This window comes from Hyla sarda, chromosome 1, assembly GCF_029499605.1.
Source record: "Hyla sarda isolate aHylSar1 chromosome 1, aHylSar1.hap1, whole genome shotgun sequence".
Classification (NCBI taxonomy): Eukaryota; Metazoa; Chordata; class Amphibia; order Anura; family Hylidae; genus Hyla; species Hyla sarda.
In genome coordinates, this window is record NC_079189.1 from 459,432,793 (window position 1) to 459,458,883 (window position 26,091).

Here is a 26,091-nt window from a genome sequence, read left to right on the forward strand (position 1 = left end):
CATATTAATAAACCTTTCCAAAAAATATGGATTTCACTAAAAACAAGGAACAGTTTTGCACTTACTGCAATTACTTCTCCAATAAGAGAAAGTGTTTTTTCCCACTGTTGTACGGTATTCAGGAAAGGACCAACAAATCGACTTCCAGAGATACTTTGTAAGTTCATAGCATTGTCATCAAGTATTTGTAGAATATCATCAACAGTTCCCAATATAGTTCCACGATCTTGTGTGCCCTTTATATACCTCTGTACTGTAAATTTCATATTTTCCCAAGTGTCTACAATTTCTTTAACGCCCTGTAAAAAATAAAGAGAAAACACCCATATGTGGTTAAAAACAATATTCATATAAAACTGCCTAAGGCCAAGACTGCTTATTTGCTGATTATAGATTTATAGTAGTGTTTTAATAAAAATGAAAGTTCATTTTGTGGTTACTTTAAATAGCAAATTACCAGAATATAATAGCTTCACATGTAGCTAGCTACTCTTTCAGCACAAGAGCCAAGAGTGTTCGTATGGCCTTTTGTTTTTAATAATCATTCCATGTAAAAAGCCCAGGGATCTGCAGGTGAACGAGCAAATGCTTGTTTGTTGGCTGATAAAATCTTTTGTGTGCCCGTTTAAATTATTGCTATGATGGCCGCACATCACCCTGTGTAAACAGGTGATGGATGTGCGGCCAACAGAAATGAGTTTAAAGGGGTTGTCCAGTGCCAGAGATGCCCAAGTACAGACCAAGTACAGACCAAGTGCTCAAGACTCTTTAGCTATCTTCATTCTCATAACATAGGAAAACCAATTTTTGAATCTTTTGCATCTATGTTGTTTCCAAAGGCCTGTTTTTTTGGATTATACGGTATAATAAAGGTTAGCGTAACATACAGCATTTTTAGAAAATTAGTTTGGCAAAAAAACACTGTGACCATACGTTAGCTAAAAGTGAACAGGGAAATACACTGCTCAAGAAAATTAAGGGAACACTTCAACAACACAATGTAACTCTAAGTCAATCACATTTCTGTGAAATCACATTGTCCACTCAGGAAGCAACACTGATTGACAATCCATTTCACATGCTGTTGTGCAAATGGAACAGACAACAGGTGGAAATTATAGGCAATTAGCAAGACACCCCCAATAAAGAAGTGGTTCTGCAGGTGGTGACCACAGACCACTTCTCAGTTCCTATGCTTCCTGGCTATTGTTTTGGTCACTTTTGAATGCTGGCGGTGCTTTCACTCTAGTGGTAGCATGAGACGGAGTCTACAACCCACACAAGTGGCTCAGGTAGTGCGTAATGCGAGCTGTGGCAAGAAGGTTTGCTGTGTCTGTCAGCGTAGTGTCCAGAGCATGGAGGCGCTACCAGGAGACCAGCCAGCACATCAGGAGACCAGGGGGAGGCCGTTGGAGGGCAACAACCCGCAGCAGGACCGCTACCTCCGCCTTTGTGCAAGGAGGAGCAGGAGGAGCACTGCCAGAGCCCTGCAAAATGATTTCCAGCAGGCCACAAATGTGCATGTGTCCACTCAAACAGTCAGAAACAGACTTCATAAGGGTGGTATGAGGGTCTGACATTCACAGGTGGGGGTTGAGCACATGTGACAGATGTGACAGAGTCTGGAGATGCCATGGAGAACATTCTGCTGCCTGCAACATCCTCCAGCATGACCGGTTTGGCGGTGGGTCAGTAGTGGTGTGGGGGTGGCATTTCTTTGGGGAGCCGCACAGCCCTCCATGTGCTTGCCAGAGGTAGCCTGACTGCCATTAGGTACCGAGATGAGATCCTCAGACCCCTTGTGAGACCATATGCTGGTGCGGTTGGCCCTGGGTTCCTCCTAATGCAAGACAATTCTAGACCTCATGTGACTGGAGTGTGTCAGCAGTTCCTGCAAAAGGAAGGCATTGATGCTATGGACTGGCCCGCCCGTTCCCCAGACGTGAATCTGATTGAGCACATCTGGGACATAATGTCTCGCTCCATGCACCAATGCCACGTTGCACCACAGACTGTCCAGGAGATGGCAGATGCTTTAGTCCAGGTCTGGGAGGACATCCCTCTGGAGACCATCCGCCACATCAGGAGTATGCCCAGGCATTGTAGGGAGGTCATGCGGGCACGTGGAGGCCACACACACTACTGAGCCTCATTTTGACTTGTTTTAAGGACATTACATCAAAGTTGGATCAGCCTGTAGTGTGGTTTTGCACTTTGATTTTGAGTGAGACTCCATATCCAGACCTCCATGGGTTGATATATTTGATTTCCATTGATAATCTTTGTGTGATTTTGTTGTCAGCACAATCAACTATGTAAAGACGAAAGTATTTCATACAATTAGTTCATTCATTCAGATCTAGGATGTGTTATCTTAGTTTTCCCTTAATTTTTTTGAGCAGGGTACAACTACAAACATTTTTTTGTGGCTTTTTCTTTACATTGGGTGTGTTTTTGGAGGGTCAGCAGCACTTTGGCACTGTACTCCCATAGAGCCCCAATATTTCTACTGTATGAAATGTGTTGTGTTTTTGTGGGTTTTGTTTTTCATTACAAACCATGTCAGTCAAAGAGGAATAATTTAAAGGGGTATTCCGGGCAAAAACATTTTATCCCTTATCCAAAGGATTTTGTGGTTGCTTCAGGGAGATCGCGGGGGGTTTCAGCAGCGGGCCCCCCACGATCAGACATCTTATCCCCTATCCTTTGGATAGGGGATAAAATGTGTTTGCCCGGAATACCCCTTTAATCATATTATCTATGAATCAATTTTTACAGGTTTTATTTTTTTAAAGAAATTCAGAAAAAAGTGTGTGTGTGTTTAAGACACCTTATCAGTATTTCCCAACTTACCTTTTCTATGCTAAGCTCTTTAACTGCTGAAGCTACAATGTCACTGATGACATCAGAATACTTGTGTAACTCCATGGCAAACATGTTTTCCAGGGTGAAAGTGTCAGGATTCATTTCAAAACTTGTCCCTGTTTTGTTCATCAGATCCTTCCAATGTCTGCAAGACGTAATGCAATGAACAAGGGCATGAAATCAGACAAGTAATAAAGTTTTAACATAATAGTAATTCTAACACTAATTTCTGATAAGTATTAGAATTTGCCCACCCCATCAATCAACTTATATAGAACAAGCATTTTCGTGTTCTTTGCAATTTATAAAAGGAAACAACCACTTGTTTAAAGCTAGTCTCTGCCTCTTTCTAGATTTGGAAAGTATTTTGAAATGGTTTCATTAAAGAGATACCGTATGTATTGGTGTATAACACGCACTGGCATATAACACGCACCCTCATTTTAACAGGGAAATCTGAGTAAAAAAATAAATAAATGTAAAATAAATTACTTGGAACCTCTGAACTAAATGGCTCATCATCCCCCCCCCAACTTTTATTCCCCCTGCTCCTCAGTTTCTCCTTCATTTCTCCCCCTTTAGCAGCCCCTGTGCCACCTCTACCCCCCCCCCTCTCCTGATCCCCTGTGTGCCTCATTGTTTTCTTTTTGTGCATCCTTTCCCCTGTGATTCTCCCTACCTCATCCCCCCCCCGCTTATCATTCCGCCCCTGCCTCATCATTCCCCCCCCCCCCCCCCGCTCATTATTCCCGCCTGCTGATCCCCCCCCTGCTCATTATTCCCCCCCTGAGACTCTCTATGTTGCTGGAGACTTGTGCATGCACACACCAGCTCAGTAAACCTTGATACATTAAAACCTGGGAGAAGGAACCGAGTGTCATATCCTCCATCACTCCCATGGTTATTCACGGTGTGTGCGTCTCCAATAATCTCATTTCAAAATCATCTCGAGATGGTATAGAACACCTGAGTTTCTACATGCTCATGGTCTATCCCCTACAAACCTATGTTGGAGATGCAGTACGCAGATAGGGTCCCATGCTCATATCTGGTCGTAATGTACCCAGATACAACCCTTTTGGAATTCTATAAAACAAGCTATAGATGAAATCACTGGAACAACACAGATTCTCACAGCACCTCTAGTCTTGCTAGGATGCCCCTTCTCCCACGTCTACCCACAAACAAGTCTTTAGACACTCACCTCTTGGTGGCTGCAAATACTCTGATCCCGTTGAGGTGGTTGCAGACCTCGCCTCCAACACTTAACTGAATGGACCGAGAAGGTTCAGCAGATTTGCAGGTTCGAAGAGTTCACTAGTAGAGCTACGTGAACCCACGACTCCTTCCTAATATGGTCGCCTTGGCTTTCCTCTACCTAAAACCCCTCTGTTTAGTCTATTTTTCCTCTTCTAGATACACACTACACACACCATGGCTCCTTATGGTATAGATCCTCTCCCCATTGTAAGTACCCTTATCTTTGGACACCATGTCCTCTAATTAGATATTTCTTCTTTCTTTGATTTTTTCCTTCTTTCCTTCCTCCCTCCCCCTCTTTCTCCTTACTCTCTACTGGCTAACCTCCCCCCCCCCTTCTTCCCCACCATTAAATCTCTGTACACCCTCTGCAACTTAGTTGTTGCTAGATATGCAAATATTGTTTTCTATATTCCCATACTTGGGAAATGTTGGGCACTTGTGCTGTGTTTACTTATTTGTTATGTTTATGTTTCATAATAAAAACATATTTGATAAAAAAAATTATAATACTAACTATTCCCCCCCTGTTCATCATCCCCCCCCTGCTCATTATTCCTCCACTGCTCATTATCCCTTCCCTGTTCATCCCCCCCGTTTCATCATCCCCCTGCTCATTATCCCTTGCTCATCATCCCCCCACCCCCCCTGTTCATCATCCCCCTGCTCATTATCCCTTCCCTGTTCATCATCCCCCCCTGCTCCCCGGTTTTTATATTTTTATATTCCCTAACGGGCTGTGCGGTCGGTAAAAAATTACCAGTTACGTCTCCTGCCAGCTCCTCTGCGCTGCCTCAGGATCATCACTCATCGTTGCCTGCAGCCACCGCTGGTCAGAGTGGCCACCGCGCTGGCTGCTTGTTAAAGTTCAGCAGCCCGGCCGCGGCCACATTAGAATGGTCATGCGGCCAGGTAAGGGAATATAAAAATATAAAAAGCAGGGGAGACGTGTTGGCCTTTATCTTTATCAGGGGAGACCTTGATCTTTAACAAGCAGCTGGTGCTACAGCCACTTTAAATTAGTGACCAGCACATTTATCTGCGTATAACATGCAGGTAGGGTTTTGGCATTAAATTTTAGTTTTAAAAGTGCGTGTTATATGCCAATAAATACGGTAATCCAGTACTATGCAGAATAATGGATAAGTGTCTGATCATGGGGGGTCCAACCACTGAGCCCCCGTTATCTCCTGAATTGGGCTCAAGCTCTTCCTGTGCACGAAGCAGTATGTCAGCATGAATACAGCGCTGGGGTATATCTGGCACTCCCATGGACAGTGCATGGAGTGTGAGTTGACATTGGAGTACTGTACTGGAGTAACCCTTTTAAAGTTTACCAGTCAATGAAAAAAAATGTTGACATGTTTTAGGGACATGTCAAAAGTTTTTATCGGTCGGGGACATCTGATCACAAAAAGTAGCAGGGAGAGAAGTGTGTGGCCATGTGCTTGTTTCCCCACTCTGTGTCTATAAAACCAGAAAAGCCCCATAGACATTAAGTGCAGATTTCTCCCAGCTGAAAAATAGGTTTTTTTTCATGAAAGTGCCTGTTTAACAAATTATGTCCATACATAATTATGTTGTGCTATTTAGTCAAAGTCAAAATTTCCATAGCAGTAATACTGTATTGTGGTTATAAAGAAAAAGATTCAAACCTGTCTCTCAAAGCTTCATTCTTCAGATCAAGAAGTAAAGGGATTGAGTCCTTAAACTCCTTCATTTTAGATTCCAGGTAGAAAGCTACTGGCAGACTGCGAATATCTTTTGGAAGTTTTCGGAAACTTTTGAGAAATCTCTCAATCCCATCCTGGAGAATTTGGACATTCAAATTTGCCCACAGTGTCTGTGACCATTCTTCTTTGGCTAGCTACAAAAATATGTACATTTATTAGAAAATATTTTATATCAAACTTAATAACACAAAATTATGAAGTAATACACTTATTTACTGCTAGTTTAAGGCCCCATGTGAGAGCTCTGCATGCAAGAGCTGCATAAACACAAACAGAGTATGGTTTCATAGCAATCATTTGGTGCTCCATGTTCAGATAATGCAATATGAATAGCAAAATACATCCATAAAGTAGGAATAAGATACATCTGTATTTTAAGTGTTATAATGTACACAAGAAAGTCTATGGAAAAGTGGCTGTCAGTGCACACACTGTTTAAAGGGGTACTCCGGTGGAAAACAGGTGCCAGAAATCAACTGGTGCCAGAAAGTTATACAGATTTGTAATATGTCTATTTAAAAACTTTAACCCTTCCAGTTCTTATCAGCTGATGTATGTTCCAAAGTTGTGTAGTTCTTTCCAGTTAGACCAGAGTGCTCTCTGCTGCCACCTCTACCTGTGTCAGGAACTTCCAGAGTAAGAGTAAATCCCCATAGCAAACCTTTCCTGCTCTAGACAGTTCTTGACACTAAACAGAAGCGGCAGCAGAGAGCACTGTGGTCAGACTGGTAAGAGCTACACAACTTCCTCTGGAGCATACAGCAGCTGATGAGTACTAGAAGGCTTACAAGTTTTAAATAGAAGTGATTTACTAGAGATGAGCGAACTTACAGTAAATTCGATTTGTCACGAACTTCTCGGCTCGGCAGTTGATGACTTTTCCTGCATAAATTAGTTCAGCTTTCAGGTGCTCCCGTGGGCTGGAAAAGGTGGATACAGTCCTATGAGACTCTTTCCTAGGACTGTATACACCTTTTCCAGCCCACCGGAGCACCTGAAAGCTGAACTAATTTATGCAGGAAAAGTCATCAACTGCCGAGCCCAGAAGTTCGTGACGAATCGAATTTACTGTAAGTTCGCTCATCTCTATGATTTACAAATCTGTTTAACTTTTGGCACCAGTTGATTTGAAAGCATTTTTCTTTCCACCGGAGTAATCCTTTAAAGAAAATGTCCTATATTCCAATTTCATAACCTTATGCTTTTTAAGGAGAATATCCAACAAAGCATTCTATGATTGTTTTCTTATTGGATTCACACAGAATCCAACAGAAAAAAACCTCAGGAGAGGCTCTTTACATATGGAAGCACTTAGACCACATAACATTTTATGTTGGTGTAAACATTACAATTACACAAAAAGTACCGTATTTTTCGCCGTATAAGACGCACTTTTTCTTCCCCAAAACTGGGGGGGAAAAGTCGGTGCGTCTTATACGGCGAATACACCCCTATCGCGGCAGTCCCTGCGGCCATCAACGGCCGGGACCCGCGGCTAATACAGGACATCACCGATCGCGGTGATGCCCTGTATTAACCCTTCAGACGCGGCGATCAAAGCTGACCGCCGCGTCTGAAGGGAAAGTAACACTAACCCGGCTGTTCAGTCAGGCTGTTCGGGACCGCCGCGATTTCACCGCGGCGGTCCCGAACAGCCTGACTGAATAGCCGGGTTAGTGCTTACAGGACACCGGGGGGGGCCTTACCTGCCTCCTCGGTGTCTTCTCCGTTCAGGGATCCGCTGTATGGCCGGCGCTCTCCTTCCTCGTCATCACGTCGTTGCGTACGTGCGTCGGCGTGCGTAACGACGTGATGGCGGCGACAGAGAGCGCGGATACCCGGCCGGCAGCAGAGACGTTCCGGAGCGACGGGGACGCGGCGACAGCGATGGAGCGACATCCAGGGCAGCGGTGACGGGTCCGGAGCGGCGGGGGACACGTGAGTATTACCATCTCCTGCAGTGGTCTTCAATCTGCGGACCTCCAGATGTTGCAAAACTACAACTTCCAGCATGCCCGGACAGCCAACGGCTGTCCGGGCATGCTGGGAGTTGTAGTTTTGCAACATCTGGAGTTCCTCAGATTGAAGATCACTATTGGGTTCAAAATCTTTATTTTTTTTAGATTTTGCCCCTAAAAATTGGGTGCGTCTTATACGCCGGTGCGTCCTATAGGGCGAAAAATACGGTATGTTTACTGTAACCATGACTACAATAATGATAAACTATATAAATATACAAATAGTGACACCCCTACAACCCCATCCACACATCTATGACAAAGGTTCTGTTGCAGATTCCAACAAAATCCCTGAACAAAATAGCGATGCATGTTGTCTGGCAAAATGACGGAAACCCGAGAGACCCCATTATAATAAAGAAGTTGTCTGTTTTCATCCCTTCACAGCTCCATCACCCCAGTTTGTTTAACTGAGATGTGATGATCTTACATGGTGTTAACATGTGTTTAATTCTTCCTTTAATAAGTCCCTAGTTGGACAAGATCCTGTTTATATCTCACTAGATATACCAGAGCAGTAAGGGTTACTTATGTACGAACCTTTTGTGCAATGTAGATATCATAAATTTGACGCAATCCCTTCATTTCTTTTTGCACTTGTAAGAGTTCAGGATACATAGTTATAGGAAGATCGAAAAGTTTTTCAGCATTTGCCAACTCCTGTCGGCTCTTCTCATACGTCACCAGTTCTTTTTCATAAGTAGCAAGAATCTGTAAACCTGTAAGGAACCAGATGTGACATGACAGATATTAAATATTGCTTTAAAGTTAGAAGAATGTTGATATATTTTCTCCTGCACAAAAAACACTATTAAATTACCTTTTCAAACAATTATTGCAAAGACGTTTACTTAAAAGTTATTCCAGGTCAGAATAAAAATTTTAATGTACTGCTTTAAAAAAAAAAAAAAAAAAAAAGTCACTTTATTAACAAAATAAGTATGCTTAAAATTGTCATATTCTGATCCATATAACTTTCTTTTTTTCCATATATGGGGCTGTATGAAGGATTATTGTTTGCGCCCTGATCTGTAGTTTTTATTGATACTGCTTACCTGTGACCTTTTTTAAAACAATTTTCTTTTTATGTTATTTGTGACATTTTGATCACTTCTTATTCCATTTTTGGTGGGATGTGGTGTGACGAAAAATCATCAATTCAAATCAATGTTTTATATTCACGCTGTTCACCATACTGAATCATTAACATTATATTTTATTAATTTCCACATGTGGCAATACCAAATGTTTATTTTTATTTTATTTTATTTTTTTTGGGGGGGGGGGGGGGGGGGGGGGTGATTAAAATGGTAAAGGGGGGTTGTCCAGATCATAATACAGCTGCTAACAGCAAACAATGAATGCTAAGGAAGACTGAGGCTGGGTTTACACACAGTACAGTGGTCGATATTTTTATTCCAAAACAGCAATGGGTCCAGAACACAGAAAAAGGTAAAAATCTTTCCATTCTAGTTTTTCTCTGTTGGTTCCACTCCTAGCTAAAAATGTTGACCAAAATATTGACCAAATACTGACCAAAGTACAAGGTGTGTGTGAATCCAGCCTAGCATTAACTTCCAATTACAATTTGCACCCATTAATATGAGATACCCTTTTCAAGGTCATCGCCAACAGCTCCGGGTCCTTCAGAACGGAACATTTCTGCAAAGTGCTCCACCTGTTTCTTATAGTCTTCAATCTGATCTCTTGTAATCTATTAAAAAAGAATTTTAAAAAATGCATTAAAAAAAGCAACAAAAAAAAAAGTCATTTAAAAAAAATGACTGTCAGTACTTTCAAATTATTATTCATTAGACTTTCCTATAACACAGTCAGACACAGTCAGTGACTAGTTTGGTAAGTACTCTTTGCCAAAACAAGGAGCGGGTCTAAAACTCTTCCCATTATAGCCGGCATACAGTTACAGAGGTTATCCAGTATAACAAAACGTATCCCTTATCCGCAGGTAAGGGGATTAGTGTCAGATCGCGAGGGTGCAACCGCCTGACCCCCAGCAATCTCCCGTCCAGCGCCCCACTCTTCTCATAAAGGCATGTTGGCCCCCACACGAAGCTGTGGGTGATACGCCCCCTCCATGTATCTCTATGGGAGAGCCAGAGATAGAGAGTTCGGGTATCTCCAACGCATACGCAGTGTACTCAGACAAGTGCACACAGCAACTCCAAGGCCCCTGTGTGGCTGCTCAGAGCGGCGGATTGCTGCTGCGAGCAGGCCCGGGGATGAGGTGAGGCTGGGCACCAGATGGAGGCACACTATGGGTCGGGTCACCGGCGGATCCGTATGCTGCGGATACGTTACATGTGACCCTACCATAAAATAGTAAATCACTCCGCCCACATATAACATGTCCTTCAATGCTGATGATCAAACTGATCACTGAAAAGAAAGAAAACTGGTACTGTGCTATATTCTCAGGGACACTATTTTGAAAGGGCTGTACGACTAACAGAAAGTATGTTTGCTTTGACGTGTATATATTGATGATTATTTGTGTATAAATTAATGATTATTCTATCACATATTACTTTTTTAGTGTTCTATGGTTACATATAACTTAAATCAAACACAGTCTTGCATATGTGTATCCTATTTTAAGGTGCTACAAAGCAGTAGAACTGTAATATTTTATGGAGCATATATACTTTTTGCTGCTGCACATCTAACAGGGTCCTCAGGATGCAGAAAAAAGGAGCCATCAGCTCCCTGCCCCACCATACACTTCAGACCTCCTGCCTACAAGACCTGACACAGGCCAGCATGATAAGTGACACCATTGTGTCTGTCTGCTTATGCCAACTAAGTGCAGGACATGAACTGCTCCGTGGGGGTGGTTTATTTTTTTACATCGGCACATTTACTGTATTTAGATATCTGTGTGGGAGCACTATAAATATGAAGAGGCCATAAGGGGGCACTATCCATAAGGCAGTGAGGAGGCATGATTAATGTAAAGAGGGCGCTTAGTAGAAGCTTCTCTGTGGCAAAACTAAAGGAGGGACTATTTCTTTGGGAAGGGCACTAAGTGGCACTATTGCTTTGAGAACGGAACTAAATGGCCCCCTTTTTTTGTGGGAGCAGTAAGCGGCCACTATAATTGTGAGGAGGGCAATAAGAGGCACTATTCCTTTAAGAAGGAAATTAAATAGCCACTTTTTTGTGGGGGCAGCAAGAGAGCACTATTACTGTGAGGAGGGCACTAAGAGACACTATTACTGTGTATGGGAGCACTATGACTGTGGGGGGGAGCAGCAAGCACAATATTAGAAATAGTAGCACCATGGTCTTGTTAAAGGGGCAGCAGGATGGGAGGTTTGTTTAGAGGGTGGGAAATAATTAGGGTGGATGCTGCAAAAGCAGGGAGCCAAAGATGCATGGGTGGCAAACTCTGCACAAAAGGGATGGATGGATTGTTGGCACTAAGGCCTCACATGTGCTTTGCTTCCTCCCCCGTTCCACAAGTTGAACCCCTAGCATATGCCTCTACTGCATAGTAATGGATATACGTCAATGGGTACTCCACTACTTATCTGCTATCCACATGTGTTCTCTATGGGAGCGCCAGCTATACAGAAGCATTGTACTCAGTTATCTCCTAAACACCATTCTGTGCCCAGGGAGAGACAAGACCCCATTCTGGAGACCACAGGGGGTCCCAAAGGTCAGACCAATCCTCCCACCAAACCCCCCCAACCCCCCCCCCCCCCCCCCCCCCTTATATAATTACCTGGGTAAATTTTCTTTTCACTTTTCCAAGGCTGCGATCCACCAGTTTTGATTCCAGGAACAGATCTTCCCAGATATGTGTTATTTTCTCTGACAAAATTTTCTCTTCTCCATCAAACTAGAAAGAAAAAAATGATATTTCCAGCAAAAAGGTCTGTACATTTTTGGAGTTTTGTACACATCAGAAAAAAATTACCATGCAATACAGTCGAAGAAGAGAAAAATTCTATATGTAAAGCCAGATCATGAAGCATACATTCTTGTAAAGGAATAGAAATACCTGATCTAAGCATACATGGCTCAAAAGCATTACAGTGCATGAATCATATAATCTTTACAACAATGCTTCAGATAATTTTTTACGAAAATGTGTTACTGCACATAATACATTACAGTCACCATAAACTTACTGAATGTAATAGACACCATATTCCTGCATCTACTCACCTCAATATTATACATTGTTAGGGTCCTATATCGCTCTAAGATATCTTGATAACGCATTTCTACAAATAAAGACATATCTCTAATGTCTGCAATTGTGGCAAGAACAAATTTGAGATCTTCAAGAGTATCTGGTGTCCTCATTAGATTTATAGACAGTTTCTACAATGCAAAAGACATTGAAAAGTTATGTTTTATTAAGAGATTAGTTCATAAACACATATTAACTACCTCTTTATAAGAACAGGATGGCCACCAACAGTTCCTAAAGTTGAAAAAGAGGAAACAAATACATCATGGAGTAACTTACAGACTAAAGCTAACCATACATATATAATATAGTTGTCGGCCAAATACTCATTCAGTTAGTAGCTATCTCTCCCAGTCCTTCCACATCTATGAACACTTGGCATGGCTGAGTGTTTATCTGTTAGGAATGACAGCTGATCTCAACATGCCTGACCCATCTCTCCCACAACAAATGATGTAATGAAAAGACATCATTAGATGGATGACCAGTCACGTCAATGGGAATTACCAACACATGTCTAATGTGTGTAGGGGCTTCAAAGCCTTTAATAGGTATTCCCATTATGAAAAATATATCCACTATCCCAGAGGTCTGACCCCCTGGGATCTCCAGAATGCGGCCCATCTCTTCTCCGCTGAGTGCTCGGCAATAACGGCCTATTCAGTTAATCATCGGCCGCAGCGGTGTCCCCCCGCAGTGGTGTCCCCCCGCAGTGGTGTCCCACCTCAGCCAGTAATTGGCTGAGCGGGCTGTCACTACCTAGACCAGTTCGTCTTGGAAGGTAGGGGCGGGGAGAGATGGGCCCCGGGGAGAGATGGGCCCCGTTTAGGAGAGCAGACACTTATCCCTTATCCTAAGTTTTTCCTAACTGGATAACCCTTTTAAGTTGGCTATACATATGAAATAATTTTCATAATCGTGACAGATATTTCTCCCTACTACATTACAAACATGCTCCCTAAATAATCTGTTTATTTCAATGGGAAATAGTGACTACACCACTGCCAGACTTCTCTAGAAGTTGCAAGAACAATGGATCAGGCATGTTCAAGTCCATGTTCATTCCTCTTTATCTTAATATGTGCCATTTGGGGAGAGTCTGGAGGCTCTCATACATGTTATTGTTGACCGATCCTACATATATCAGCAGGTTAGGATGATATTTGTCTTATGTGTATGGCCAGCTTTAAACAATTCTGACTGAACTAGCTCACTTAGGCTTTTTTCACAATGCCGTTGTGACACTGCAGTGCGATGGATGTCAGGGAACACGGGGAAAATAGAGGGAGAAAAAATACATCATGCAAAGTCTTTTTCTCCTGCTACTCCAGTCAAAAAACAACAGCGTTCGACGGACCCCATAATAGTAAATGGGATCTGTTGGGACCCGTTATTGCCTGTCGTGCCCTTTCCAGGTAACAGACGTTAAAGACACACACAAAAAAGTGCCTAACTGACCTTTTCCGACGGGGCACAACGGCAGTGTGAAAGGGGCCTTGTTCAATGAGTACAATCACAAGTACATAATCCACTGCGGAAATGCGGATTATGTACAGAGTTTTACAGAAAACTATGAGTAAGCAAGAAATACCCTTCACAAATATATAATAGTAAGCAATCTACCTTAAAGGTATTTAGATTTTTAAGGCCAGTGTTTCTTTGGTAAATTAGCTTTCGAATATTACATTTAAACTCTTATAAAGACATATAAAGTCAAACTTTATTTGCACATACATCCAACTCATCCCTGAGACTGTACAGCTGTTCACGGGCAGACTCATTTAGAAGGTGTCCAAGGGAGTTTACCCATGCTCGGGCATTTTCTTGCACAGTGTAGGCCAGTGGTCCCAGATACAGTCTAATACATTGTTCATCTTTGATTAAGGGTTGTTGCGTAACCTCTTGTGCTAGCCGACTATAGAACTGCAACTTCTCATCATATGTGACACAGGATGGCTTCTTAGCAGCAAACCTCTCTAGAACAATAGCCTTATCTAGCTTCCATAAAGGCCGGTATCTCTTCCACCTGTTCAGATACTTTGTAAGTGATGTGAGCAGCTTGTGCATGTTCTGGTTGATATTGAGAGCTTGTTCTGTAATCTGAGGATTCTGGTAAATGTCATTGTAGAAACTGTAGATAACAGGTTCATCATCCTCAGATTTCTGAGGAGGACAGAGAATACAGGTTCCATGCATCCAGCGTACAAAACTCTGCAAGCAAACAGGAAAATACAGTTTTGAAAACTCCACATTTCATACAAATACGTAAATTACTTGTGAGTTGTACTAAGCGGGATACCAGCAAGATTCATGTCAGACATAACCATGGTAATGAAAACTAAAAGATGGCTCATAGCAGATTTCTGTTTTGTTTTTTGCTTTTTTCAAAGTAGGTCTGAAAATGGGCCCAGATTTACTAACAAGAAAGCCAACACTTTTTGTAGGTTTTTCTGCATTTTGTTTTGAGTTTTTCCAACAGACTGGAAACCAACCAAATAAACTAACCAAGGAGTAGACATAGTAAATCTGACAGAATATAAAAGATAAAACCCTAATTCATAGGGATTTTGAAAACCCAACAGTCTTAGTAAATATGGGCCAATAATGTGTAAACATGAGTATTCAGAAACAGGATAAAATGCAGATGATTTAGTGACAAACTTTGCATCAATGATATGAATGTTGTTGACGGTTATCAACATTTCAGTCTTTGATACAAGAAATCTAACACTTGGATTTATAATCCATTACATGGACACAATTTAACACTGACAGCAGACTGATCCCAGATCTCTGGATTCCTAAGAGTAGAATTAAATGGGCAGATTACTCTCCAGGGAGCACTGATTAACTAGACTGGTGCTCCTTTAAAATTGTTATTTGGCTTAAAAAATGTATCCCCTATCCAAAGGATAGGAGATAAGTGTTAGATCATGGGGGGTCCAACCACTGGGACCCCCGGGATCTCCTGACTGCCACCCAGCCTCTCCGCCTGCACGGAATGGGGTCGATATGCGCCCTCCATTCATCTCTATGGGAGAGCTAAACCTCTGTATTCAGGTATCCTCTGCTCTCCCATAGATATGAATGGAGGGGGCATGTTGACCACCAAAGCAGTTTCATTCATGGGGAGAGCTTGGGCGCCGGACAGGAGATCGTGGGGGTCCCAGCAGTCAGACTCCTTGCAAGCTGACACTCATCCTCCATCTTATTAGTAGAGGACACATTTATGTAAGTTGTACTACTCTTTTAACCCCTTAAGGACCAAGCCCATTTTGACCTTAAGGACCAGGCCAATTTTATTTTTGCATTTTCGTTTTTTCCTCCTCGTCTTCTAAAAATCGTAACTCTTTTATATTTTCATCCACAGACTAGTATTGTTTTTTGCGCGACCAGTTATCCTGCGTAATGACATCACTCATTTTACCATAAAATGTATGGCACAACCAAGAAAATACTATTTGTGTGGGGAAATTTAAAAGTAAACCGCAATTTTGCTAATTTTGGAAGGTTTCGTTTTCACGAAGGTTTTGGAAGGTTTCGTGTTCTTTATTCTGTGGGTCAATACAATTAAAATGATACCCATGATTATAAACTTTTCTATTATTGTTGCGCTTAAAAAAATCACTAACCTTTTACCCGAATCACTAACTTTTTCATTTTTCCGTAAAAGTGGCGGTATGAGGGCTAATTTTTTGCGCCATGATCTGTACTTTTTATTGATACCACATTTGTGTATATAAAACTATTATAAATTTTTTTATAATTTTTTTTTTTATAAAATGTGACAAAAAAAGCAGCAATTTTGCGTTTTTTTTCTTTTTACGTTCATGCCGTTCACCATACGGAATCAATAACATTATATTTTAATAGTTCGGACATTTACGCATGCGGCGATACCAAATATGTGTATTAATTATTTTCTTTTACCCTTTATGGGGGTAAAAAGGGAAAAAAGGACATTTTACATTTTTATTGGGGGACGGGATTTTTCTAAATTTAGTTACTTTTTTAAAAAACTTTTTATACTTTCATTTTTAAACTTTAATAGCCCCCATAGGGGACTAGCTTCACATCCCCTATTACCAGTTGACAAATGAGGATTTTTAACCTTTTAAGGACGCCGGGCGTATGCATACGCCCTGCATCCCAAGTCCTTAAGGACGTGGGGTGTATGCATACGCCCGTGGGAATTCCGGTCCCCACCTCTAGCCGGTTGGGGACCGGACCGGAATGCCTACTGAAATCATTCAGCAGGCATCCCGGCACATCGCCGAGGGGGGTCCTGAGAAGCCCCCATGTCGGCGATCACAGAAAATCGCATGTCAATTCAGACATGCGATTTTCTGCTATTCCGGGCTGATCGGGTCTCTGGTGACTCGATCACCCGGAAAATAGGGATGATCGAAACTGTCAGGGACAGCCCTGATCATCCTGAGGGATAGGAGCGAGGTGGCAGTGCTGTGATCTCCTCCTATCCCCTGCCATTGGTCAGAACTGATTCTGACCAATGGCAGGGCAGGACACCCCTGGATGTCGAGAGGAGAAGATGCCTGGGGACCCCAGATCGTCGCTGGAGACTGCTGGATCCTGGCTCAGGTGGGGAAACCACATTGGGGGGGGGGGGGGGGGGGAATGAAAGTGAAAGTAAAGTGATCTTTACTGTGGCAACCACTAGGAAGGCCAAACTGCATCTCCCAGCCTTCCCCAGACAGCCAAAGGCTGTCTGGGCATGCTGGAAGTTGTAGTTTTGCAACATCTGGAGGGTCACAGTTTGGAGACCACTGCTACAGTGGTGCCCAAACAGTAGCCCTCCAGATATTGCCAAACTACAACTCTCAGCATGCCTAGACTGCCTAGGCATGCTGGGAGTTGTAGTTCTGTAACATCTGTCCCTTCAGATTTTGCAATTTTCATGATATTTTTGAAAATTGCTGCTCTACTTTGAAAGCCCTCTAATTTTTACAAAAAGCTAAAATATGTCCATTTTATGATGCCAACATAAAGTGGACATATTGTATTTGTGAATAAAAATAAAATTTATTTGGAATATCCATTTTCCTTACAAGCAGAGAGCTTCAAAGTTAGAAAAATGCTAAATTTTTGGGCTTTCATTTGAGGCGGAATTCCGCTGCCGGAAATTCCGCAGTCTGAATAGACTCTTAATTATGTATTTATCCTACCCTCCCAATGTTCAGATGTCTTGGTGTAAAATCTTATAAGTGCTGAGCTAGTTTTTTAATCATTTATTTGTAAACTTGGCTGATGAAGGAAAGCCAATAAAAGTAATACTCTAAAAAACTTTACACTTTATATTTACTATGATATAGATCTTTTCAACTTAAACACAAGTACATAGTTTTTTTATATTTTGACTTCCTTTTGCTATTTATTGTTTTACATCAATTTAAACATTATTCACACATATGGCTTTACCTTTGTGGTTTCAAGGCATCCCTTGTAGCACTGCACAATCAATTTAAAAATTTCATTGAAATTAGGATGAAGAATTATTTCTGGAGCAGACAAAATTGTTTCAACTTGAAACAGAGGAACATTGGCTATAATAGCAGCGTTAAAAGCATGGAAATTCCTGTAAAACAACAAAACGAAATACCCTTTAGTTTACCAGTAGAACCACAAAAGCTCTTTAGTATATTCACTACTTTGCACCTTCATTAAAAACTAATGTTCCAAAGAGTCATCACATATGATGAAATATAACAGTTTTCTTCTAGTGTGGCAATACATAAAAACAGGTAAAAAAAAAAAATCAAGAGTTCCTCTTACTTTATGACCATCTTTGTCAGTGTAGTGTACACTTTGTTTTCCCAAAATGCATAATATTGAGCCATTTGAGGATTTTTCCCGGTGTTTGTGTTTACCACTAGGCCTTCTATTTTCGTTAAGCTAGACCCAATGGCAGTATACTTTCTGACCATGATTTCAACATCTTTTGACCTTTCATTTTCAATGTAGTCAAAGAATTCCTTGACACCTATAGACGTAGCAATGATAAGAATAAAGTTACACAAAGTAGGCATGATTCATCAAAACAAGTGGTAAGGAAAAATAAAAATCCACTACATGTGCTGCAACTTTATGGCTGGCAAAGTGCTTATGAGCGTCATCATTCTACGGACTCACATGCGCATGCGCTCGCTTCATGCGGGATGACGTTGGTACACACACGTCACAGCACGCATGCGCTCGTGACGCCATGAAGGCGCTGGGTTCCAGAACTCATGGCGGCACGGACCACAACTGTTCTCCATAGGTAATTCAATTTTAGAATGTTGATTGGTCAAGTCTAATATAAATATCATGCCTTAACAATCCAAAGACACCCCCTGATGAAGCGTGGCCAGATTGAGTGAGTATAACAGGGTGCCTCTGTATGTGATGTGGTAGTTTGCTTTGGATGGGCTTGCCCTGGGGGGATACTTTTAGGTGCTCATACTAGTGGCAATATAGTGACTGTGTTTATACCTTTTCATCCTCTGCATATCCCAGCTCCCACATCACATTACAGACACTTGGTTTACCATGTTCTCCTTTCTCTTGTGTTTTACATGTTAGGCTTGCCTTAGTTACTTCATGCACCTTGTGGCATCTCCTTTTGCATGTATTCATTTATCCCCTGGCAATGTCTTTCAAGAGAATATTATATATCTGATCACTGCATATTTTTCTGGCTGTCACTGATTCCTTTTATCATGTTGTTTTATATAATCATGTATGTGCAACAAATATTACTGCTTTTATATCTATATCATGTTTGGTGCTAATTATTGATAGGTTATTAACTTTATAGTTTGACTTCACACACTGGAAAATCTAAACGGCTATAAAATAGGTATAAAAATCATCTAATTATGGGTTATGTTAAAGGAGTAGTGAAATATAACTTATCCCCTATCCAAAGGACAGGGGATAAGTTATAGATCACAAGGGGTCCGACTGCTGGGACCCCCCCGCCCCCCCCCCCGAGATCTCCTGAACAGGCCCCCAACAGTTTGCTAGAAGGGGGCGTGCTGACCCCCGCATGAAGCAGCGGACGACACACCCCCTCCATGTATCCCACAGAGATACATGGAGGGGGCGTGTCGGCTGCAGCTTCCTGCTGGGGTCAGAATGGCCGCTTCTGGCAGACTGCTGGGGCCCTGTTCAGGAGATCGCGGGGGTCCCAGCAGTCAGACCCCTCGCGATCTATAACTTATCCCCAATCCTTTGGATAGGGGTTAAGTTATTTTTCACTGCACTTCTCCTTTAAAGTCTAAAGAAAGGCGAACCTTAGTTTACACATTGTATAAAATACTGCCAATTTAATTATTATTTTAAAGTCTGTAAACCCAGCCTAAATCTGCTAAATTATTTGATTTCACTGGATACTTTGTTTTTGTGTTTGCACATTTCCCAGCAGTGTTGATGCAACACAGTGACATGAAACATTAGAAATGTAGAAAAACTTTAAATGTGTTCTTGAACTAGCATTTCAAAAAGTGGCGATTTAAAGGGGTACTCCACTGGAAAACATGTTTTTTTAATCAACTTGCGCCAGAAAGTTAAACAGATTTGTAAATTACTTCTATTTAAAAATCTTAACCCTCCCAGTACTTATCAGCTGCTGTATGTTCTAGAGGAAGTTATTTTCTTTTTGAATTCCCTTTCTGTCGGACCACAGTGCTCTCTGCTGACACCTCTGTCCATTTTAGGAACTGTCCAGAGTAAGAGCAAATCCCCATACAAACCTATCCTGCTCTGGACAGTTCCTAAAATGGACAGAGGTGTCAGCAGAGAGCACGGTGGTCCGACAGAAAGGGAATTCAAAAAGAAAAGAACTTCCTGTGGAGCAAATAGCATCTGATAAGTACTGGAAGAATGAAGATTTTTAAATAGAAGTAATTTACAAAATCTGTTTAACTTTCTGGCACCAGTTGATTTAAATTTTTTTTTTATGTTTTCCAGGGGAGTACCCCTTTAACTGTGTTTATTGAGTGTCTTCATGTTCCATGTAGCCTGAGCCTAGAGGATCCAGCTACACTGCAGTTTACTGTCCATGTACAACATAAAGGAGCCTTCTAACAACAACAAAAAGCCTGCTAATGGAATGTGGACATGGTACATGGGTATTTAAAACATACCTGGAAGATCTGTGGACCTCTTATTGATAAATTTGAAAAGGTTTGCAGATTCGATTGCTGACAGCTTATTGTCAATGTCATTTGCATTCTTCTGAACTTTATGAACCAAAGACTCAAACTTTGAGACTGCTTGACTGCAACGGTTAATAAAGTCACCAATACCTAGTAATAGATAATGTCAATGTCTGAATAGTTGAATGCACATAAATAAAACTTCAGCAGTATTTTCTTAAAGAGTACCTGTCATCAAACCATATTTTCTAAACTAACTCAGATTATATTCCCTAACTACTCCTAACACCCTTCCTGCCCTTGAAATTTTTTTTTGAGCTTTAAAAAGTTCTGTATCATATTTTTGCCCTTCCTCACATTGTGTGAGCTCCTGGCAGGAGAAAGTGGGCGTTCCCCAGCAGGCACGACTTCACTGAAGCCTGTGAGAGATGTGCCTCGTCATGCACGCACTTCCAGAGTTTGGTCTCCTGCCAGGCTGGGAGGAGACTAAACAGAACAGAACAGAGCCACCTAGGGGCCATTTTTTTTCAATCACATTAAAAACATATAGAGATTGAGAATTTTAACAGTAAGTAAACAGCAAAGTGTCTTATACTTGCATAAGGAACAATATATTAAAAGTTTAGGTTGGTGACAGGTACTCTTTTTTGTGTAAAAAAAATAAAATAAATAAAATTCACATCTGCATGGTAGATCCGTTCAGAAGCTCCGTAGTAGATTCCGTTCTGCAGCAACTTTCCCTTGATAAATAAAGTGGCACTTTCACTTGATAAATAAAAATTCTTTGGCCAAGCTTAAATAATGTAAACTGCAGCTAAAGTAAATTGTCTTAAAATGTTATTACCTAAAGAGTTCCAATTCAATCTTCTGTATCCAGATCTAAATACTTTTAAAAGCTCACGGATGTGGTTATCAAGAAGTTGAGTTTCCGCTTCATTTAGGGACTGTAACAGTTTTTCATAAGAAGCAAGAATTTGCTTGATGTCATCAGTGTATCTGCAAAGGTGTTAATGTATAAAACGTTTAATAGACTAGCCATGACTTGTCTTTGGGAAATGCAGTTTCAGGTACTGTCAAGTCAATATTCTCCCAACACACTAACATAACGTTCCTGGATGCCCAATTTTAGAGGCATTACTGAGATAGAGAACTCTAAAATAGGGGGATTGATCTAGTCTCCTACCTGCAGCTCTCTGGCTGTTGCAAAACTCCCAGCATTCTCTGGCACCCTGTTCTGAGTAGTTTTGCAACACCCAAAAAAAACATATTTTAGAGACTAATGGTCTAGTCTGTGTTAGCCACTGTTGTGAGCACGGCTGATCAAGACTGCAGTTGATAGGTGTCCATGCGCCATACATAAAAATATACCCACTTATGTTAAACACCAGAAAGTGGCATGTATTTAAGTATTAAAATAAGATGCCAATCCATCCAAACCATCAAGAAATGTAAAATTGCTAAACTGCCATAAAAGGTAAACCACCTTATGAATTTGTCTTCCTGCAGGGCTACATTCCTGGGCAATTCACCAACAGAAAAGCCCAACTGCTCCATGTGTTTGGTTTCTGTAATAATTTCTTGCAGTTCTGGAGCAAAGTTCACAGCATAGTGTACATTCCTATAATTAGTGTCAGCCTTCAATTGGTCCAGATCCTGAAAACAACAAGCATAAAATAGATTTTACTATTCTACAAAAACATAATGGAAAAAAAAATTAAAATTATTGGTGGTAAATGTAGGTATGTATATTTTTTAATTTATTGCTTCAGTATAGTAGACATGTATATTTTTGAATTTCCATTCACAGCTAGTGAATGTCCAGAATTCTGTGGCACAGGTTTGATTTGTATATTACTGTAGTTGTCCATCACATACTCATTAGAATGTTTAAATTTTTTATTGAATGTATGCAAATGGAGGCAAGCGTAAAGCAATGATCAGTGTCTTTACTAGTTACACACAATATTAACCTTGTTCTTTTAGCATCAACAAAATGCTCAGAAATTATCCAATCTGAATAATCAATAAATACACAAAATGACAAATAATAAAAACAATACATAATACATTAATATCAAAAACAATATAAACCTGTCAGATATACTAAGACTGTCTAATAAGAAGACAATGTACACTTAAACCAGACAGCGTAAAAATGGGCCAAATTTATCACTGCAGCCTATATGGCTTGACAAAGTTGGCACATTTGACAGATTTTAGACTACCTATTAGTTGGCTTACTTTAGCAGAACTATTCTAATTTAGCTATATAGAAATAAAGTAAATCCGGTAAGGCCTGCTATTTACCACTTTGAATATAAGACACTACTTACATACTACTACATAAACATACTATTACATATACAATCTACACGCACTGTTTTCCTTATACTACTTCATGGTTTTCATATACAGTATACACTAGTCGATAATAAAATTAATTTAACTAGTTGTTTAGCTATACTGTACACTAGGCCCTCAACGTACAATAGTAATTGGTTCCTGGATGACCATTGTATGTTTAAACCATTATATATGAAGACCATAATTCTATGGAAAACTGGTAAGTGGTACTAAAGTCCCCAAAATATAATAACAAAAAATGGACAAAGAAAAAACTAAAATAATACAAATTAGTCAAGTTCTTACTTTTAATAGTTAGAAGTAGCAACTGGAAAATGGTTAAATAACATTCAAGGATCATGGAAGCATCTTAAAAGACTGTCCTTGGCCATCTCCATCAGTGCCCTTGGCAGTGAATGGATAGATGGCACAGGTTTTGCAGGTCACTAATGCTCCATTCACATGGGACACTTAGGGATCACTGTTATTTTGATTGGGGCCCCAGTGGTAGGAACCCGAACAATCATCTCTATCATTTATTTTAAGGATAGGTGATAAATGCTGTTAGGGGGAAAAACGTAAGGTTGACAGTTGCTTTATTGCCTTTTTAAACCCAATCAGGAACCTTCACAAAATAGAGGAATCTGCTGCTGCCTGTAGGGAGGTATTATATGGTGTACATAGCTGTATATGGCTCCTATTGTCTTAAATCAGAACTGTAAATAGGTATATATGGGTTGAATGCCCTAGTGGTAGCTGCTGAGATATTTACAAGTAACAGTTAAAGGGTAACAGAATATGGGTGCCTCTTAGTACAGATATAAATATTTCTCCACTAGTAAAGTATATTGGAAAAACACTTTCAATATTGCACAGGTCGCGTGTTTGAAGCTTGTTTTTGTTCTCTGATAAAAACTGATGAACAAATATCAGCGAGCCTGGCGGGACAACTGACTGCTTAGTGCAGGGCTGCCCATTATCGATTAAACTAAAGGTGGCCAATGAAAGGCCCTCATAAGTTAAATACATCCCATTTTGAGGACATCGGGGGACATCAGTTATGGAAGTCAGGATCTTTGTACTAATATACAATTATTATATTTCAAACAAGGACTGCATATTTACCATTTCAGTAAGAGACACATTGGTGTGATTAATAAGACCGGGTACATGCACGTTGACAAGTAAACTTTTTTTCAGCAATAATGGCAGGATCTGATCAGTGATTTCCTTCCAAGCTGCATATTTCTTGTCTTCATACTCCTTCATTCTTCTTGCCACTTCCAAATATTTTGCCTTTGCCTTAGTAAAGAAAAATAAATAAATAAATCACAATAATCTGCCTTGGAAAAATTACATGTATGTTAGGGCATGTTTATACAGGCAAAAACAGTGTGTTTTTTGGACGAGGAAACTGCGCTGATCTCCACATCAAAAATACATGTGGAGACAGGGAACTATGCGAAAAAGGAAAAGGCCGTCCAATAGAAAACAGCTACCTGGCACTGGCTAAACCACAAGCCTTCAATCACTTGCAGGTATGTCTTAAGATTCAGCGGAATATCAAACAACGTGGTGCTTCACAGATAGAGTAGAAAAGCTTCTTGTATAAATCATAAATGTAAGAAAAGGAGATCTGGAGCACTCACCCAGTTATAGGTTGTGGGTACTTTATTGATTCATATCCATGGAAATGGAATCCTTAAAAGTCCATGCAGGAGAGCCGAGGCATAGGCGTGCATCGGGCGACGGAGTCGTGTCACCAGGCCCATCAGTGAGAAAAAGGTCAAGTCACTTCCGCAAGGTTACACTCTGATGCTCCCCCAAATGAAATCAATGGGAGCGTCAGGGTTGCCCCGCTCTGTTGCACAGCAATGGATTGCACAGTACCAAGGTCACATATCTGTAGATTCTTCCATAGTGTAAAAGAAACACACATTTGAAAAAAACTTACCATTTTCCCATGTTCACTTGCTAACATTTCTTCCATTTCCAGAAAACGAACAATTGTGTGTTTGATTCGGTGAAAAAGTGACCGTTCCCAATATATTGCCCCAGCCACTGGAGGATGATTCTTGTACAGAGGAGGAGCTTCCATGTTTTTCATGAAGAGATTGTTTATTATATCAACCTAAAATGCAATATAAGAATTCAGCTTCAGATTACAGAAAGAAAAAAAAAAGTGTCTAGACTAGTGTGGCTATATATACAATGCCTCGGTCTGTGTCTAGAAGTCGTCATACACATTAGAGCAAACTCAGCCAAAGCTTCTGATCTTGGCAGGATCCCAACTGTCCTCCAATGGCAGAAGTAAAATAAATAAGAATGCTTAGTATGTGCATGATAATGATCTGCTAGCCAAAAGCCATCCTGTGTATGGCCAGCTGTGTACTTGTTTTGTTGTTATAGTCACTTTCTAGAGATAGCCAACATTTAACTGTAGCTTTTGTTTTTACAGCTTATCTCCAGACATAAAATTTACCATATGTTTTTGACTTTTATGAAAAGATGAAATGTAGCAGTGAACACTAAATGTAGATTTTATATTTTCTGTTACCATGTAGACAAAGTATATGTAAACTGTACATAAAAGGGCTTTTCTGCTTCAGATTTCAATGCAAACTGAATGACTGAACACAGCTTGAAATCCTGCGCATCAAATCTGTGCAGAATATTGTATATGTGAAAAGACCCTTAGGCTAGGTTTCCACTTTTTTTTTTTACAAAAACGCCAATAAAAACGCCCATTCTGACACATGGTTTTTTTTTTGTGAAAAAACACTGCAGCCAGATGTTAGCTGCAAGTCAATAGGGAACTGCAAAATGCCATATCCACTTGGTGTTTTTCAGTTTGGCGTTTGTTTTTATCCTTTTGGCGTTTTTGGGCTCCTTGGCAGTTTTTAAAAAACTTCCTCTTGTCTAGACTTTGGCGTTTTTTCTTGAAAATCTTGGCGTTTTCCTCCCATAGAAGTCTATAGGAGTGAAAAAACAGCAAGAAAAACGCCATGTGGGTTTTAACTTTGGCATTTTTTTCAGGCGGTTTTTATTCTCTTTTGGACTTTAGCGATTCCTAAAAGTGATGGAAATACCTTTTTTTATTAAAAGATTATAATAAAAAAGATACAGCAGTGATGGAAAAAAAATTGTATTTAACGAAATGTATCTTTTTTATAACAAAATTTTAATTAATTTTTAAACAGGGATCAATTTATGTGCGCGGGTAGGGCACTAAAAATGTAGCCGACAATAATAAAAATTTAGCATGTGTGTGTTTTACTTTTTATTTTTTTAGGTAGTACTACTACTCCCGGCATAGAACACACTGTTCCATGATGGGAGTAGTAGTTACCTGTACTAATTGAAAGATCGCCGGGATCCCTTGCGATCCTCCTGTACAATGTATAGATGCGGCGGCCGCTCTTCTATGGTCCCTGCACTAACGTATATATACACATATTCATATTTCCCGCAGAGAGCTGTGATTGGCCAGATGGTTC

General features: G+C 40.6%; 1 protein-coding gene across 1 annotated transcript in view; it reads right to left on the minus strand.

Annotated features, from left to right (window-relative positions):
* The window catches only part of DNAH10 (dynein axonemal heavy chain 10), a 140,931-nt gene that overhangs the window by 85,554 nt on the left and 29,286 nt on the right, over positions 1-26,091 (minus strand). Inside the window, exons 14-28 of the mRNA XM_056534241.1 lie at positions 24,549-24,725; positions 23,720-23,896; positions 21,735-21,904; positions 21,096-21,247; positions 20,240-20,401; positions 17,886-18,093; positions 17,532-17,688; positions 13,830-14,306; positions 12,068-12,226; positions 11,622-11,738; positions 9,488-9,590; positions 8,417-8,595; positions 5,781-5,992; positions 2,854-3,010; positions 66-299 (exon numbers count right to left, since the gene is read on the minus strand). Of these exons, the coding sequence (XP_056390216.1) occupies positions 66-299; positions 2,854-3,010; positions 5,781-5,992; positions 8,417-8,595; positions 9,488-9,590; positions 11,622-11,738; positions 12,068-12,226; positions 13,830-14,306; positions 17,532-17,688; positions 17,886-18,093; positions 20,240-20,401; positions 21,096-21,247; positions 21,735-21,904; positions 23,720-23,896; positions 24,549-24,725 (2,841 nt within the window). The remainder of the gene's footprint in view (positions 1-65; positions 300-2,853; positions 3,011-5,780; positions 5,993-8,416; positions 8,596-9,487; positions 9,591-11,621; positions 11,739-12,067; positions 12,227-13,829; positions 14,307-17,531; positions 17,689-17,885; positions 18,094-20,239; positions 20,402-21,095; positions 21,248-21,734; positions 21,905-23,719; positions 23,897-24,548; positions 24,726-26,091) is intronic.